Source organism: Tinamus guttatus, unplaced genomic scaffold, assembly GCF_059628265.1.
Source record: "Tinamus guttatus ecotype Peru unplaced genomic scaffold, ASM5962826v1 Tinamus_guttatus_pri_ptg000655l, whole genome shotgun sequence".
Classification (NCBI taxonomy): Eukaryota; Metazoa; Chordata; class Aves; order Tinamiformes; family Tinamidae; genus Tinamus; species Tinamus guttatus.
Window position 1 is genome coordinate 337,449 of NW_028289189.1, and position 17,447 is coordinate 354,895.

A 17,447-nucleotide genomic window follows, 5' to 3' on the forward strand; every position below is an offset into this window, starting at 1 on the left:
CACCCAGCCAGCATGGACGGAGAGCCCCGGGGCCTCTTTGGAGCTGCCTTGTCCTGGAACAGCAGCTTACAGGGCCTGATGGTGTGATATTTGCACAACACCCTTTCTACCTGTCTCCTCCATCCCTTCCCTGGCCTGTAGCTGTACCCCGAAGGCCTGGCCCTGCTTGGAGATGCTTAGGAGCCAAAGGCTGGGGTTGAGGGGCCAGTCTGGCCTCAGCTGGGCAGAGGGGAAACTTGGGGCTCTCCTTTTGGATGGCGGAGGCTGAGAGGCTGCATTGAGCAGGGCCAGGTCAGCAGCACAGCAGGGCTCTCTGCTTCTGCTCCCCCGTGTTGCTGCCTCTCCGGTACTGATACCTGTCTCCTCTGCATCTCTCTTTCTGTTTGTTTTTTAAAGAGCATGACTGAAAAGGGAGCTCCTCTTACCCAGGACAAGGGCTAAGCTCCCCCCTCACCCTGAACAAACCAGCAGCCAACTCCTCTCAGCCAGGGGAATGTGGCTTTCCACAGTCAGCAACTTTGATACTGTTAGAGCAATGAGCACAAGGCTTCCAAGAAGCATTTCCTGCCGCTGGGCAATGCCAAGAGGTGCTTTGGAAGACAGTACGTCTCCGACCAAGCCCTGGTATCGGGAGGAGCGAAGGCCGGGGCCGCCTGGCACGCGGGCTCCCAGTGAAGCCGGGTCTCCGTGCAGAGCGGAGCAGCGCGAGTGCGACGTGTGTTTACGGGTGTGTAGCCCCCAGGCTGAGGCACTAAAGACCATCAATCACCCTCGGCCAAGACCGTGGTGGAAGGAGGCCCCTCTGCTGAGGACTCTCCTTTCTGCCCGGTGCACAGGGTGCGGGGGCAGCACTGGATGGGACACGACGGGCGCAGAGGGACGCGGTGGCAGCGCTTGCGTGCTCTGCTTTGTGCAGATGGGGAGGTTAAAACGAAGTCCTCCAGCTGGGGCTTCCCACCTGCTTTTCATCTGCCGGGCTCTTAGGATGCTCCCTTACAGCTGGATGCAAACCCAGCCTGAACAGAGAGGAGCAGCGGAGCGGTGGGTGAGGATGGGCACTTAGGGAGGTGGAAGCCACCAGGACACGGCCACGTCTGCTCCGCCAGCCGCTGTCCTTGTCTCGGGAAAAGCACACGCTGCTGCTTGGGCTGTCTCACCCTTTCCTTCCGCGATTCCCGGAGCCCCAAACCACAGCTTGCCAAAGGGGGCTGTAGCCAGTATTATACCCCTCTCCTAGCCAACCTGCAAAGGTGCATTTGAAGCTGGCGCTTGTGTCCCGAGCCTGAGCTGGGAGACGTGTCGGGCTGGGGGGAAGAGTCCCAGTACGTTTCTTACCCACTGCAAGAAGTCACTCTAGTCTGTCAAAAATACGTTCTTCCACCAATCTTAGGCACTTAAGAAAAGGAATTCCCAAGTGCTGGGGGAGTTACAGGTCTCCCAAGCTCTGGCATTAGACCCCCTGTTTGTTTTTGCACCTTTTGCCCTTAATTCCGTCTTGCAGCCTGGGAGCCTCAGCCAAGAAACCTGCTTCCCTCGAGCTGGGATGTGATGGATTGAGTGAAGGACGGGGGGCAGTATTGAGGGAAGGGGAACATCTGCGTCAAACGTACAATTCCCCCTTCCCGGCCCCCTGGATAAATCCAGATCTCCAGGGGGGACAGGCAGGAAGACTCCAGCCAACAAACTCTGGGCGTCTTTAAAAAAAGTTGTCAGACCTTCATGGTTATTTTCAGCACATTCCCACTGCCCCTACCTGGTTTGCACTATTCAAATTTGTCAGCAGTGGGTCTGTGCTGACAGTACAGACAAGCTCTATGGGCAAAACTCATCTGCTAAATAACTTCCTATTTTTCCTCTTCTTTTTCTGGGGGGCGGTGGGAGAGATATTATCACCACAATGGTTGACTAAGGCTAAAAGGTGAGGAAATACCCTTCTGATCTCAGCCTCCAGTTCTGTGAACTGAGCAGAATGTTGCTGTCTGCTCAGAAATATATATATATTTATAAATATATATATATAATCTCTAATAAAGAGAAGCTAATGTTTTAACAATGTCAAGAAGCTAATAGGAAGTTGGAGATGGCAGCTAAAAGTGAAAATGCAGAAGAAAAACCCCTCTCTCTTCCTCGCAGTGTCTGCAGTCTAGACGCAGGTAGGAGCACCTGGAAATGTGGCTCTGCCCTGGTCCCTGTCCCCAGCCACCTCCTGAACAAGTTAAGGGCCACCATGTGCCACCTTCTGCCAGCCTGGCACCCTTACAAATTGTCAGCGATATCTTATGGTATCTTTTTAGTTTCAAATGGTTTAACTTTATTTTTCCTCCCCAACCCTGAACTTTCTCTGGCACTATTGTGTGCTTGCACTTTTTTGTCTTCCCCCTCCATCCCAACCGGATCGTTCCCTCTGCAGCCAGAGGTGCAATCCTTATCCAGACGTCCCGGGACTCTCCCATTGGCATGGGACCTGCTCCCACAGCCATGGTCCAGCCTCATGCTGCCCAGGATTTTTCTGTTCTTTTTTTCTTTATTTTTCTTCTTTTTTTTCCCCCTCTGTCCTTAACATCCCAAATTTTAGTTGCCGCCTGCTCTGCTGTCGTGCTCGGACTGGTCTGTAACCGCCAGGGCCTGAGCTTGTGCCCAGGCCTGGTCAAAATGTGACCGCTCTCAAGCTTGGGAATTAAAAACGGATCAGCCGGGGAGCAGGAAGAGAAGGGGGCGGCAGGAGGGTGGTCTGGATGGTGCCCGTCCCTTCTGACCAGATCCACGTCCAAGAGCCGGGAAGGGACTGGAGGGGAGGGATCTGCTTGCGTACAGGTTACGTTAAAGACGGGGATGGCCAATTTGAGGCCAAATTACCCCTTTTAGGGGCATGCCCGTGTTGTATTGTTCATGGCAGTGGTTTGAGTCCGGAGCCTCTTTGCTCCCTGGGGGTTTCTAGAAGAGAAAGAGGCTGAAGATCCCAAATGGGGGAAGAGACATAAAGCACTTAGACATTAGCACCTGATCCCTCCGGAGCTCCCGGCCGGCCCCCTGCCAGCGCCAGGGTCCCTTGGCCACATGGAGGGGAAGAGAAGGGGACACTTCTGGAAAGGGGACATTAAACGTTTGTATCTTTGTGAGAAAGAGGAAGAGCAGGGGAAAGACAAATAAAAGCTAAAGATTATCTGTGTTTCAGTTGCACTGGGGTACGTTTCTTTACCCGTTTTGATGCTAATGTCTCATTTAGTATGTTGCATGTGTCGTTTTGTTTTTTATTAAATAAAAGAGAAAAATGTGTATATTTTTGGCAATTTAAGGTAATGTAGCTAAGATATATTTTTTTCACGCTGCTTGACTGTTCTTTATTATAATAAATAATATTAATATTAATATCAAAGGCTTTTTTTAATACAGTTAGGGTTTCAAAAACCAAAGAAGCACAGGGGGGTGGTGACCTTGCTGTGATGGGTTTGGGTTGGGTTTCGTTTTTTCTCATCCTGTGCCTCTAAACTGCTCTCTGGCTCGAGGCTCATGCCAAAGGGCTCCGTAGCTCTGTCTTCCCTTTCTGGTTTTCAATTGGAAGCTGCTTCTATTGACCTTTTGTTTTCTCCCATCCATATGTGCACATCTGGCGCTTCCCATCTGCCTGGCTGGATGCTCCAAGTTCCCAGGATGCCTTTAAAAGGTAGGAGAGAAGTTCTCCCATTGCCCCCGCTCCTCCTGCCTGGCTTTTCCTTTCCCAGATCACTTTACATGAGCAGTCAGGGTCATTACCCACGGAGAAACCCGAGGCCAAGGAATTTGCCCCTGTTTTTCCAGACAGCCAGGCCAGGCGTGGGGAGAATCCCGGTCTCCAGAGCCCAGTGCAGAGTTGGTTGCCCAAATCTTGGCCAAAGTCTGTGAGGAAGGGAGCAATCAATGGGTTTTGTCAAGGCTCGTCTCATTCAAACAGTTGTCCGGAAGGTTTTCCATGGAAAGGTTTTGCCAAGCTGGGCTGTCAAATGCATTGGGACACTGTAGGAAATTTGGCTGTTAAAGTCAGCTGGATGGAAATGGAGGTTTGGTGCCTGGTTTGGAGAACTCGGTTGCTCTTGGCTGTGTAGTCACTAGCTGCAAAACTGCCTCTTCGCACACAGAAACCCTGGAATTGGAGCAGATTCCCTCCTGCTGCAAATGGCCTGGCAGGGGGTGAACAGTTTGCGCCAGCAAAGGAACTTGTCCCGTGGTTTCTAAGGCTGCAGGGAAATGCTGTGCTCCTTGCATCCAACCTGTGGCATGAAAGTCATTGGAGAAGCGCCCCATGCAGAAGGAAATTCTCCTGGGCAGCTGGCAAAGCTGCAGAACTGTGTTAGTGCCAGTGGTGCCGGCTGGGAGGGAGAAGCCCGAGGTGCCTATGGAGTGCTAGGATTGCGGAGCCACTTCCCATGGAGTGCTAGGATTGCAGAGCCACTTCCCTTGTGTTTCTTGGAGCCTGGAAACATCCTGCAAAAACATTCAGCTTCTTTTTGGAGGCTTTTTCTGGCATGGTTCTCCTCTTTCCACCTCCTGGCCTCTCTGCAGCATTTCTGTTTCCACTTTGTAACGACGGGGGCTGGAAGGGCACGTGAGGATGATGCCGAGTTTGTGCCCAACGAGCAGGTTGCTGCATCTTCATGGACAAGGAAGAAATGGCTCTATAACAGATGCATGATCTGCCACAGGAAATGATTCTTCCACGAGTTTCAGATCCTACAGACTCCACTCCAGCCATTCCCCAGGGTGACACCCGCACACAGATCTTTTACGAAGGGGACCCGTGCGTGTGCTTGCTGAAGACAAGCTTGGTCAGTGCTCTCTTGCTCTGGCACTTGCTGGACCAGCTCCTGCTTCTCTTCCTCTTCCAAGCTCCTGGGGCTGTCTGGGATGGAAGGGGATGGTCCGGATGCCAGCACCGTCCCTATAGACCTAATGGCTGCAGATGGCTGGAGCCCCTTGGCTCGGGACCAAAGACAATACAGACATGGATGAGGTCTTCCCGCGCGCTCCGAGAGGCTCCGGAGGAGGAATACCAAGTCAGTGATGTCAAGGCTGAGTCCAGCTGGCAGGGGGGAACTGAGCTGTTCGACCTTGCACGGAACGGCCCCCCGGCCGGGACGGTCCCTTGGGAGCCACGAGACTTCTCTGATGGCAAAAACGGCCGCGGTGCGGATGGGGGCCCAGCTGCCACAGGCGGCAATGCCATTTGCTCCAAAGGCCTCTCAAGGAGGAGAGGGTGTGCAAATGGCCGTGCAAAGAGCCGTGCAAGGGGCCGTGCAAAGGGAGTGTGTGTACAAGGGGCCGTGCAAGGAGGGTCTTGTGCAAGGGGCTGTGCAAAGAGCCATGCAAAGGACCGTGCAAAGGGAGTGTGTGTACAAGGGTCCGTGCAAGGAGGGTCTTGTGCAAATGGTCGTGCAAAGAGCCGTGCAAGGGGCTGTGCAAAGGGAGTGTGTGCACAAAGGGCCGTGCAAGGAGGGTCTTGTGCAAGGGGCTGTGCAAAGGGAGTGTGTGTGTGCAAGGGGCCGTGCAGGAGGGTCTTGTGCAAGGGGCCGTGCAAAGGACCGTGCAAAGGGAGTGTGTGTACAAGGGGCCGTGCAAGGAGGGTCTTGTGCAAATGGTCGTGCAAAGAGCTGTGCAAGGGGCTGTGCAAAGGGAGTGTGTGCACAAGGGGCCGTGCAGGAGGGTCTTGTGCAAGGGGCCGTGCAAAGGACCGTGCAAAGGGAGTGTGTGCACAAAGGGCCGTGCGAGGAGAGTCTTGTGCAAGGGGCTGTGCAAAGGGAGTGTGTGTACAAGGGGCCGTGCAAGGAGGGTCTTGTGCAAATGGTCGTGCAAAGAGCCGTGCAAGGGGCTGCGCAAAGGGAGTGTGTGCACAAGGGGCCGTGCAAGGAAGGTCTTCTGCAAAGGGCCGTGCAAAGGGAGTGTGTGTACAAAGGGCCGTGCACAGAGCCATGCAAGGGGCCGTGCAAACGGAGTGTGTGTACAAGGGGCCGTGCAAGAAGGCTCCTGTACAAAGGGCCGTGCAAAGACCCCGTGCAGCGCGGAGGAACCCGCTCCTCCCCGGCGCTCCCGGGCAGCCCCAGCCCCTTCCGGCGGCGGCGGCGGCGGAGGCGGAGCGGCGCGGAGGGCCCCGGGCCATGGCGCTGCTGAGACCGGCCGCGCTCGTGACCGCGGTGCGCGCCTGGCAGCCCCGCAGGCCGCTCTGCAGCCCCGCGGCCGCGCAGCCCTTCGAGGTGGAGCTCACGGCCGGGAGGACGTACGCGTGGTGCGCCTGCGGCCACAGCAAAAAGCAGGTTTTTTCCCCTTATTTTTTGTGCCCCTCCCGTCCTTTTTCCTCTGGGGGACGCGGCGGGTGATGCTGCCCGTGTCCCCCCCGTCCCCGCAGCCCTTCTGCGACGGAACGCACAGGCGCGCGGCCCCCGGCGCGGCCCCGCTGCGCTTCGAGGCGGCGGCGACCGGGCGCGCGCGGCTCTGCGGCTGCAAACGGACCCGCTCGCCGCCCTTCTGCGACGGCTCCCACGCGCGGAGCGCGGCCTGACCCCCCGCGCGGGACCGCCCCCCACGGCCCGGCCCCGGGAAACTGCCGGAGCGGCGGGATCGGGCCCCCCGACGGGTCCCCCCAGCCCCAAGGTGGGGATCGAGCAGCGGCTTCAGCCCCAAACGCTGCGGGTCGCCGGGCATCATGGAGAGCTGAGACCTCGGAGACACGCGGACACCCCAGAACCCCCCTGATCTGCCCCAAAGGGTGAGTGCGGAAGCAGGAGGCCCCCACGGAGGTAACGGGGAGCGCACGGGCCGACCGTGACAACCTGCAGCGTTTATTGCACGTACGGAGCCGTGGGGTTGTACAAACGTTCACCCCGTGAGCGTGTCGGGGAGCAGAGTATGTTACAGGACATGGAAACGGCGCGCAGGATGCAACGTACTGAACAGTTTGGTTTGTGCCACATAGGAAAAATAATAATAATTAAAAAACAGCCTCCCAAACAGCCTCCCAACCCCACACACACCCGATGGGGCAGGGCTGCTGCCCCCCGCATCCATCCTGGCCTATGTACAAGGAGAAAAGCAGTGTCAACGTGGAGACGATGGGAGCCCCCGCTCGCCCATGTCCTGTGTCCGGCCCCTTGTCCCGTGGGGCAGGAAGAGGAAGAAAAGGGGCAACCGTGGCTGGATGGGGTGGCCACCGGGCTTGCAAAGTCCATCACAGGGCCGTGCTGCATGGAAGTAAAAGCAATAAAAAAATAAAAATAACATGAGCAACTCCCCTGTTCCTGACCTTTGGAGCTGGTGCAATTCTGGCAACGTCGTCCTTTGGTTCGCGCCGGCAACGTGGCTCTGCAGCCCTGTCCAGGGCAGTGGGAGCTCGAGGAGTGTCCGGGCTTGGTCCCCAGGGGCCACAGGTTATGGATCAGAAACGGAAAGCAGGGATGGGGAAGGATGGGAAGCGGTGGAATAAAACTGCTCCAAACTATGGAGATAGGGGGGAAACAAAACTACTTACTGCGTAACAAGGGAAGGTGCCACCACATTGGAGTCTGAAACTGTCCGGAAACCACCCAGGGAGCAAAATAAACAATAAGAAGAAAAGAAAAGCAGGAGCAAGGAGCACGGCCGGGCAAAGTCCCAGCACGTGTGGCTCCTGCGCCTGGCCCTTACCTGGCCGCTGGCTCCAGAATGGGGGAACAAGGGGACCGGAGAGCAAAAACCAAGGGGCCAGGCAGGCAGCAGTGCCTGGCTCCACATGCAGCTTGCATTAAGTTAACGTGAAATAATCATCCAAAAAAATCAAAAAAAAAGAAAACAAAAAACATTTAAAAATATCCAACGACATTTATGCATCTCCTTTGCATCTTAAATTAATCTGGTCGCTCCATAGAAAATAAGTATAATTTTTTTTTTCCGTTTTCCGTTTTTCTTCTCTCCCTATGTACACACATAGATGTATATATATATATAATATATATAGATATATAAAAGCCCGGCCGGGGCGGGGTGGGCAGGGGGGTCCCTTAGGTCAAGGCAGCGGCGCCGTTGAGAGTCGTTTTGCGGCCGCGGGGGGCGGCGGGGGGCGGCGGGTGGCAGTTCGAGGTGCCGTTGAGCAGGACCCCGGTGGCGGGGGGCGGCGTGGCGGCCGGGGCGGGCAGCGCCCCGGGGCTCGGCGCCTTCTCGCTGCCGGACTCGCACTCGGAGGCGCCGCTGGTGCCGGTGCCCTCGGACGCGGGCGGCTGCGGCAGGCGCGGGCGCTTGCACGTCGGCTCCACGCGGTACTTGAGCGGCAGCGGCCCAGTCTGCGGCGGGGACGGGGGGGACGCGCGGGTGGCACCGGGGAGCCCTGCGGGTCCCCCTCAGCTGCCACCAGCCACTGCGGAGGTGCCCACAAAACCCCCATCCCAACCCAGAGCTTCCCGGGGCATTGCCGAAACCTCCCCAAATCCGCCTATTTCTCGGCTAATCACCGCGGGGGGGCTGTTATTCCACCCCCCCGGGTTGGTGGCTTTGCATCCATGCACGGAACCGCTCCGACCATCCCCGCATCCTGCGGGAATAGCCCCAGTGCCCTTCCCAAGGGCGTCCTCTAATTAACAGAGGTTATTTAACAGCTTAATTAGATGTACCCCTCCCCATAATTCCCCAGGCGCTCACCCGCCTCCAGGGGTAGATGTAGGCGATGTCCATCAGGGTGTAATAGTCCTTGAGCGGCTCGTCCTCGTAGAGCACCTCGACCTGCCGCGGGGACAGCATCGGAGCAGGGGCGCCCGCGTCGCGGGACCCCCCGCTGCCACCCCCCCCCGGGGACCCGCCGTGTCCCCCCGTCCCCGCGCCGCCCCCCGCGCGCCCACCTTGTACTTGCTGGGCACATCCATCTTGTTGCGGAGGAACTTGGCGAGGTGCAGGACGGTCATGGCAGCCGGGCAGCGCAGGAAGCGCACGCCGCTCCGCTGGCGCGGACGGACAAGCGGCCTCAGCGCGGGACGGACACGCGGTGTCACCCCCCACCGTGTCCCCCGCTCACCTTCTCCAGCTCCCCGTTCTCCACAGGGCCCTTCTTGTCCTCCCTGGGGGGTGGAAATGTGGGACCCCTATAGAGGAGATGCCGGAGGCTCCCCGGGGACGGAGCCACCAGTTCCCAGCGCGGAGCTCGCGGGGGACGCGGGTACCTGGTGGCCTCGTAGAACTCGATGGACAGGCTGACGATGTCGTCGTCCGCGAGCGCCCCGCGCTGCTGCTGCTGCTGCTGCTGCTGCTGCTCGGCCACGGCGCCGCGCTCCTCGCTGGAGCCGTTGGGCACTGCGAGGACAAGAGGGGACAAGGCGGTAGGAGACAAGACAGGATGGGATGAGATTAGACAGGACAGGATGGGATGAGACAAAGTGGGATGGGATGGACGGGATGGGACAGGACGGGATGGCATGGGATGGACAGGACGGGACAGAATGGGATGGGATGCCATGGACAGAGCAAGACAGAATGGGGCGGGATGGGATGGATGGGATGGGACAGGACAGGACGGAATGGGACAGACCAGGTTGGGACAGGATGGGACGAGACAGAACAAGACAGGACGGGACAGGATGGAATGAGACAGGACAGGATGGGACGAACACGCAGGCACTCACCCTCCGCCACGGGGTAGGCAGTGTAGAAGTTTCGGCGCCGCTTCATCTCATCTGGAGGAGGAGGATGGGGAGCGTTTGGGGGGAATCATGTCCCTGCCCCGGGCAGCAGCTCCCGCGGGCTCCCGGGGCAGCGCTCGGCTGCTCCTACCTTTGAAAAGCCCTGGCACCAGTTTGTACACGATATCCTGCAAGGTCTTGTCTGATCTAGGGAGAGAAACACACACACAAAAAAGAGAAAAAATAAGAAAGAGGAGAGAAGAGGGATAGAGTCTATGGGGGAATGGGGAGCAATATACTGCAAAAGAATATATTGCAAAAATGTACCTAGAGCTTCTAAAAGCCTAAGCTCCGCACACGCATCTGCATGCTTGGGTTTGCATCTTGTTTTTAAGGTTAGATGCAGTTTGCTTTTTGAAAAGAAAATGCAAACAAAGCAAGAGCAGTAAAAACCAATTGCAGTTGCAATTATCCCCCTTTTAACAGCAAGGCCTCTGCTTTCAAGAGAAACCAGTGCTGGGGCCGGTCTTGCTCGTGTTATTTTTAGCCCAAGCGGCGCTTTCGTCCCCGCGTCCCTGCTGGGTTTGGCCCAGCTCGCACGGCCCTGGCGCCGTTTGGGTTGCAACACGCCAGCGACGCTGGTGACACACAGCAATTCCCAGTGAGCGAATTGGGCCGGCGCCACGAACCAGGAATGGGGGTTTTTAGGGTCTCCGTCAGGAGCATTGGCTCCATTCCGGACTTGGGGGAAGGAAGGCAAGGGAAAGCCTCGAGGACGTCCGCAGTGCTGGGCTGTTTTGGCTGCGTGGGAGCTGGAGTGTAAATATTTCATAGTGAAGCATTAAAAAAACCCAACCCACGCAGAGAGAAAGTGTTACTACAGAAACGGATCTGCATGGAAGAGGGTAAAAAATAATAAAATAACAGCCCGGTGGCCGCAGACGGACGGACAGTGGCACCTTGGGGTTCCTATGCCAACACCTGCAGCACTACAGCCCCATGACACGGGATGTGCCCTGGAGCGGTCCCAGGCTTTCCAAGCGGGATGCTCCAAGCACGGTCTGGATGCAGGTGCATGCTGGAGCACTGCATCCCTGTGCAAAGCATCCTTGTCCAATGCATCCCTACACGATGCATCCTGTGCGTGTGTCCCCATGCGATGCATCGTGGAATGCTGCATCCCCACACAATCCATCCCAGCACAATGCATCCCGGCGTGCCACATCCCGGTGTGCCGCATCCCCCCGGGAAGCCTCACCTGATGCTGAGCAGGGGCCGGGTTTTGTGCACTTGGACGTCACACATGGGGCAGTACTTGTTGGTCTCCAGGTAGCGAACGATGCAGGTTTTGCAGACTGGTGGGGAGAGAGGCGCCGTGAGCGAAGCCCGGGACGGGCAGCGGCGTCCCCGGCCCCGGGGCACTCACAGGAGTGCAGACACTCCACGATGGTGGTGGCGTCAATGAAGTAGCCGCCGCACAGGGCACACATCAGGTGGGGGTTGAGCTCCGTGATCTTTATCCGGGTGGTTCTGTGCATCTTGGAAGCGGAGCCGTGATGGAGCCTCTGTGCAAGGAAACAACCCCCCCGGCCAGGGGCCACACTGAGCGGGATGCACGGAGCCCCAGGAATGGCCCCCGCGGTGCCAACACTGCCATGCGCTTCCCCACGGCTGCACCAGTGCAGGGATGCAGCAGGGCTGGGCAGCGGGCACGCAAGCACGCGGGCACCAATGCACGTGTGCACCAACACATACATGCATGCACACGTGCACACGCACATGCACACCCGTGCACGAGCCCATTTCTGTTTGCTCTGAGGGTGCAGGCTCTTGCAACCAGCACCCCAGGGCCTCAGCGGGCGCAGATAGGACCCAACGGGCGCCCGGTGCAGCCGCAGCCCTGGGGGACTTGCTGCCTCCCGCTCACCGCGTCCACCTTTACAATGGGCGCTGGGGCCCGAAATTGCTGCAGTTTTATTGTTTCTATGGCAACGCCGATACTTGTCGAGGAGCCAGAATAATATTATTATTATTATTATCACCACTGTGCAAGGCAGAGGTGGGGGGGACAGTTCCAAGGTGGTGCAGGTGGGGGCTGTGCTGGCAGCAACACGCGCCCCCCCATGCAGGTGTGTGCAAGATGTGCACATGTGTGGCCAGGGCTGCGTGTGCAGGGCACGAGGCCATGGCCACCAGCGCCAGGACCTGGCTCTGTGCCCATGATTCCCGCCCGGGCTCTGATCTGGGTCTTGGATCTAGTTCAGCTGCGCGGGGCTCCCCAGGGGCAGCTTGAAGGGACGGGGACGCAGCAGGGACGGGGACGCAGCAGGGATGGGGACACAGCAGGGACAGGGATGGGGATGCAGCAGGGACTGCGATGCAGCTGGTCCCCACACCCAGCTGGATGTGGGGACCTCCAGGACACCCCTGTCCCCATGGAGTGGCCCAGGTCTCTTTGCAGGCACGGGTCCCCCCCAGGCACTGGGTGCCCTCCAGAGTGGCACCCTGCACCTTGCCTCTCCCAAGCCCTTGGCCACGTGCAGGTGACAGGGGGGCCACCCCAGGCTGCAGCGCTCCGTTGGGGGACAAAGGAGGCAGGACCCAGGGCTGCGTTTTGGGGGGATTTTTCAGCTTTTGGAGCTCGCAGCCGCCAGTGGCAGCCCGGGTCTCCACGGGAGGCGGGGAGGGAGCGGGAGACACCGGCGCAAACCAGTTCCAATAAACCCGGGCAAAAACGGCGGCGATTTCCTGCCGCGGGGACGAACAAAGCCGCCCCCCCGCCCCGCGCCGGACGGCGCCTCCGGAGCCCCCCGGGCAGCAGCCCCAGCGCCGGCCCCTGCCCGGGGATCTGGGGCCGACCGTGGCCCCCGTTCCCCCGTGGGAGCGGGGTCCCCCGGCCGCTTTGGGGACGCTCCCCCCGCGCGGACCGGACGGCGATTTTCGGGGTCTTTTGTCCCCGTCCCCCTCTCCTGCGGGGACCCGCGAGGCGCGAGGGGGCGGAAAGGACGTTTCAAAGTCACCGGCAACTTGGGCCCGACGGCCACCCCGTCACCGCCCGCCGGGGACGCCCGGTGCCCCCCGCGCCGTCGGACACGGCCGGGCTCTGCCCGGCGCTGCCCGCTCGCTCGCACGGGCGCCCGGGGCACCGGCCAAACCCCCGCGCTGCCGCCGTGCGGACGGGACCCCCGTCCCGACGGCTCCCCCGGGGCACGCGCCGGGGTGGGGGGCTCGGCCACGCGCGCACGGGGACACGCCCCCCCCCCGGGAACGCGGGACCCCGCCAAGGGGGGGTGGTTTGAAGCGGGGGGAGGGCAGCGCTCGTGTAGCCCTTCGGTGCCCCCCGGTCCCCGGGGGGGGGTCCCGCGCTCCCGGTTCCCCCCGTCCCTTTGTACTCGGGCCCAGCGGAGCCGCTGACAGCGGCGGCGGCGCCTCCCTCCAGCCCCGGGGGGGTCCCCGCCCGCCGCCGCGCCCCCCCCCCCCCGGGGCCCGGGGGCCGCTGTCAGGGCCCGGGGCTGGGGGCCGCGGCACAAAGCGGGGGGGCGGCCGCATCGGCCATCTTGGACGCGGAGAGAAAGACGGAGCGGGGCGGGGGGGGGACGGGGGCGGCGGCGCGGCCCCGACGGCGGCACCCGACGGAGCGGGGCCGCCCGGGCCGTCCCTACCTGCTGGCGGCGGAGCGGCCGGGGCGCCCGGCGCGGCTCGGCGCGGCGGCGACGGCGGCCGCGGCCGTTTTTTTTTTTTTTTTTTTTTTCCTCTGGCTCTTTTTTTTTTTTTTTTCTTTTTCCCTCTCCTCTTCCTCCTCCTTTTATTTTTTTATTTTTTTATTTTTTTTCCTCCCTTTTTTTTTTTATTTTTTCCCTCCTCCAGCCACGGGCGAGGCCCCGCCCCCGCCTCACGTGACCTCATTCCTTTAGGGTGTTCGCGCAGAGGTGCGGAGGAGGGAGGGGAGAGAGGGGGGCGCAGATTGGAGGGACCCCCCCTCCGCCCCCCCCCCTTCGCCCTCCCCGACGTTGGGGGTCCGGCCCGGGGTCCCTGCCCGTTCCCCCCTCCCCGGGATCTGCTCACGGACAAAACGCGATCCTCCCCCCAAAACCACAAGAATTAGCCCCAAATCCGCCTTGCGGGATCCCGCGCTCCCTGCTAAGGTGGAGCTGGGGGTCCCGGTGTCTCCCCCTCGCCTCACCATGTCCCTCTCCCCACCGGCTGCTCCCGAGCATCCCGGGCCGTTTCCCACCCCTATGGGGGAGCAGCCGGACCCTGTCCCGCCGCCGGGTCCCGGGACATCCCCGGCCCTGACACCGTCAGCGGGACCCTGCGAAGCTGCCCGGGACCCCTCGCCGCCCTCCGCGGGCCGCCGCCCCCTGCTCGGTGCTGCAGGGGGGGCCCGGGACTCCGCGCCGGGACGGGGAAGTAAAAGGAAGAGAAAAAATAGAAATAAAGAAAAAAAAAAAGGGAAAAGCGAGAAGAAAGAAGAGCCGGGTCGGGCTCGTGTCGCCGCTCTGTCCCCTGTGACATCCCCCGGCGGCCCCGGGCTGCTGCCCCGCCGCGTGTCGCCCCGTTCGCCGTTCCCGGTGCCACCCGGAGGCTCCCGCTCGAGTGCGGCAGTCGCGGCGCTGGGTGCCAGCGCGGTCTCTGTGGCGCAATCGGTTAGCGCGTTCGGCTGTTAACCGAAAGGTTGGTGGTTCGAGCCCACCCAGGGACGCGAGCGCTCACGTTTTACCCCAATTTTATTCCATGGATACATATTTTTTCACTTAATTATTCCAGAGGCGCGGGCGAAGGCAGACAAAGAGCAGCGGGAGCTGGAAGCAGAGGTGACAAAGCTGGGCCGCACAGGCTGCGGTCTCGTTTTTCAAAGGATCTTTGGCTTCACCAAACTCGCCACACATCCAGATGTGACACCCTGTGCACATGCATCCAGTTGTGCCGCCCCTCCCACCTGGGGAATCCCAACATGCATTCAAGCTGTGCAACCCCCATCCAGCTGTGCAACCCCCTGAATGAAGCATCCATCCCGCACACAGCCAGCTGTGCAATGCCTCCTCCCGCGGTTCAATGTCCCCTCCAGCTGAGCAGTGCCCCCATCCAGCTGTGCACTGCCCCCTCCATGCATTTCACTTCCAAGTGCACAAAACTCTCCCAACTGTGCTAAGCTCTCCCAGCTTTGCGCAGCCCCCCAGATACGCAGCGTCCCCTCCATCTCTTCATTAACTCCCAGCTGTGCGCTGTCCCCTCCAGCTGTGCAATGCCACACCCAGCTGTGCATTACCGCTCCCAGGCCGTGCATTGCCCCCTCCAGCTCTGCATTAACCCCCGCACTGCGCACGCTCCCCCCACGCTTTGCATCGCCCCCCCCTCCAGCTGTATAAACCCCCCCAGATGTGCATTGCCCCCCCCCCCCCAGCTGCGCCCGCCCCTCCAGCTGCGCCGCCCCCCCCGCGCGCGCCGCCGCCGTCCCGGCATGCCCCGCGATGACTCTTCACTTTCCTCCTCCCCCGCCTCCCTCCCTCCTCTCAACCAACCTTGGCGCCCGCTCCGGCCACTCGGCGAGCTGCGCCCCGCCGCCGCCCAATAGCGAGCGGCGAAGCCGCGGCACCCGCCAATGGGGGGGAGGCGGGAGGCGGGCCCGGCGCAGGCGGCGGGGTCGGGTGCGCCAGTGCTGAGCTGTGGTGGGGACTCTACGGGCGGCGCCATGGTGAGAGCCCGGGGGGGCCTCGGGGGGCACCGGGACCGGGGGGTCCCTGGGGGGGGGGCGCGGCACGGCACCGGGGCCGGGAGGGGGGGGCTGGGCTGTCCTGGGCGGTCCCGGGGCCGGGGGGGGGGCTTGGAGGGGCTGGGGCCCGGCCGGGACCGGGAGGGGGGCGGCATTGGCCTTGCTGGGGCCTCACCCGCCGTCTCCCCCGCAGTCGATTATGTCCTATAACGGCGGGGCCGTCATGGCCATGAAGGGCAAGAACTGCGTGGCCATCGCGGCCGACCGGCGCTTCGGCATCCAGGCGCAGATGGTGACCACGGACTTCCAGAAGATCTTCCCCATGGGCGAGCGGCTCTACATCGGCCTGGCGGGGCTGGCCACCGACGTGCAGACCGTGTGGGTGCTGCCCCGGGCCTCTGGCTCCGCGTAGCAGACGGTTACATGGAGAGTAAACGGCAGGAGGGCGCAGGGAGCAGCAGCCATGGTCTCCGCTCGCTGGGGTTTTTCCAGGGTCATTTTCCAGCAAAAGGCTCTGATTTCTGTCCTTGTTTGTCTTTGATTTCATAGCACGAATTTGTTATTGTTTCCTACTCCTCTGTCTCTTGGGCTTATTAAGCTCCTGCTCATTTTGGAATACAAGCAGGGGGGCTGTTTTTTGATTAAATTACATCTGAATGAAGAGCCTGTCACTAGGAAGAGGCGACGACTTCAGGTGTAAAAGGAGGTGCCCCTGGAGCACCTGCCCATGCAGTTAGTGTCGGTCAGGGCAATAAAACCCTCCAGGGCTGTGTGAGGATCTGCTAGAAGCGATTCCTTCTGCACTTAACACTGCTTCCCTTCTCTTTTCGCAGTGCCCAGAGACTGAAGTTCAGGCTGAACCTGTACGAGCTGAAGGAGGGGCGGCAGATCAAGCCGCAGACGTTTATGAGCATGGTGTCTAATCTGCTCTACGAGAGACGGTAACTGTCCCACCGCGGCGTCGCTTCTGCCCCGTTAGCGAAGGCAGCCCGAGCGCGCGGGAGGCTGAGGAGCGCTCCTGGAGGGACCTGGAGCACAGGGAAGAAAACATTCAATTTGGTGACCGTGTTAGCTTAACTCGTGCTCGGTTAATAACAGATCTGTGCCCCTGCTAACCACAGCTCAGCCTTTCTGCTCATGTGCAGCTCCAACGGCTTATTACTGTTTATTACTGCTTATCAGCAGTAATGAGTGAGCCTCTGTACTGCAGGTGGCCGAGGACTGAAGCACAGATGCCAGTCTGATGTGTAACTGAAGGGAGCAATAGCCCCTCCTCACACAGAAAGGAGCAGCTAGGAGGAAAATACCAGAAAATAAAACTTGATCTGCAGGAGAGTGCAGCTTCAGTCCATCTTAAACAATTCTGTTCTATCAAATCTAAATTATTTGATAAATACTCAAACTTGTTATTTAAATTCTGCCCAAATTCAGGAGTCCCTTCAGATCTTATTGCTTAAAATAATTGCATATGGTTATTTAGGTGTTACCTGAGCTACTTCAGGGTGGCTGGACTGCTCTGTCACGTTGTTCTTCCCAGGTTTGGACCTTACTACACGGAACCAGTCATCGCTGGTCTGGACCCTGTAACGTACGAACCTTTCGTCTGCTCCCTAGACCTGATCGGCTGCCCCATGGTCACCGATGACTTTGTGGTCAGCGGCACCTGCACGGAGCAGATGTACGGCATGTGCGAGTCCCTCTGGGAGCCCGACATGGTGAGCGAGGTGGGGGGTCAGCTCCCAGGCCTGGGTTCTCCTTCCTGCTGTTAACGGGAAGGCACGAGATGCCCCAGCTTTGTCCTCTGAGGTGTCCAGGAGCTCAGAAGAGAGGCTGTAGCTTACAGCAGCTTGCAGGGAAAATCTTGTAGCCTCTTCAGTGCTAACTGGGTTTGAGCAGAATCTGGGGGTGCAACATTCAATTTTTCACACCTGCTAAACCAGTTTCTGTTTTTCAGGAACCAGATCACCTCTTTGAAACCATCTCCCAGGCTATGCTGAACGCAGTGGACAGAGATGCGCTGTCCGGAATGGGCGTCGTAGTTCACATAATGTAAGTGCTGCTCTTCTACCCCTTCCCAAGAACGTGGCAATCGGGAGATCTTTAGCACTGATTTCTTAACGGTCTCC

The 17,447-nt window shown here is 59.8% G+C and overlaps 4 protein-coding genes and 1 non-coding gene across 6 annotated transcripts in view; 4 read left to right on the plus strand and 1 right to left on the minus strand.

Moving 5' to 3' along the window:
* Positions 1-567, plus strand: part of MLLT6 (MLLT6, PHD finger containing) — a 38,594-nt gene extending 38,027 nt beyond the window's left edge. The window contains exon 20 of the mRNA XM_088536279.1: positions 397-567. Within this exon, the coding sequence (XP_088392405.1) occupies positions 397-441 (45 nt within the window). The 3' untranslated portion in view covers positions 442-567. The remainder of the gene's footprint in view (positions 1-396) is intronic.
* A 5,547-nt stretch (positions 568-6,114) lies between these two features.
* Positions 6,115-6,529, plus strand: CISD3 (CDGSH iron sulfur domain 3). The gene is made up of 2 exons (XM_088536286.1): positions 6,115-6,284; positions 6,377-6,529. The coding sequence occupies exons 1-2, from the start codon at positions 6,129-6,131 to the stop codon at positions 6,527-6,529; spliced, it is 309 nt and encodes a 102-aa protein (XP_088392412.1). The 5' UTR covers positions 6,115-6,128.
* A 1,179-nt stretch (positions 6,530-7,708) lies between these two features.
* Positions 7,709-13,385, minus strand: PCGF2 (polycomb group ring finger 2). The gene is made up of 10 exons (XM_088536288.1): positions 13,271-13,385; positions 11,035-11,173; positions 10,867-10,963; positions 9,760-9,815; positions 9,612-9,662; positions 9,153-9,282; positions 9,008-9,050; positions 8,835-8,933; positions 8,638-8,718; positions 7,709-8,282 (listed from the first exon to the last, which is right to left on the minus strand). Exons 2-10 carry the CDS (start codon positions 11,144-11,146, stop codon positions 8,004-8,006), a joined length of 948 nt encoding a protein of 315 aa, XP_088392414.1. The 5' UTR covers positions 11,147-11,173; positions 13,271-13,385; the 3' UTR covers positions 7,709-8,003.
* An 851-nt stretch (positions 13,386-14,236) lies between these two features.
* On the plus strand, positions 14,237-14,310 carry TRNAN-GUU (transfer RNA asparagine (anticodon GUU)). The gene has a single exon. It is a non-coding gene; the product is annotated as a tRNA-Asn (tRNA).
* Positions 14,311-15,219: 909 nt separating this feature from the next.
* PSMB3 (proteasome 20S subunit beta 3) overlaps positions 15,220-17,447 on the plus strand; it is a 226,566-nt gene continuing 224,338 nt past the window's right edge. For both annotated transcript variants that reach the window (XR_015913978.1, XM_088536284.1), the window contains exons 1-5: positions 15,220-15,303; positions 15,515-15,699; positions 16,155-16,262; positions 16,859-17,036; positions 17,276-17,370. Coding sequence is in view for 1 of the 2 variants with exons in the window: in XM_088536284.1 (XP_088392410.1) it covers positions 15,301-15,303; positions 15,515-15,699; positions 16,155-16,262; positions 16,859-17,036; positions 17,276-17,370 (569 nt within the window). In the remaining variant the exon portion in view is untranslated. The remainder of the gene's footprint in view (positions 15,304-15,514; positions 15,700-16,154; positions 16,263-16,858; positions 17,037-17,275; positions 17,371-17,447) is intronic.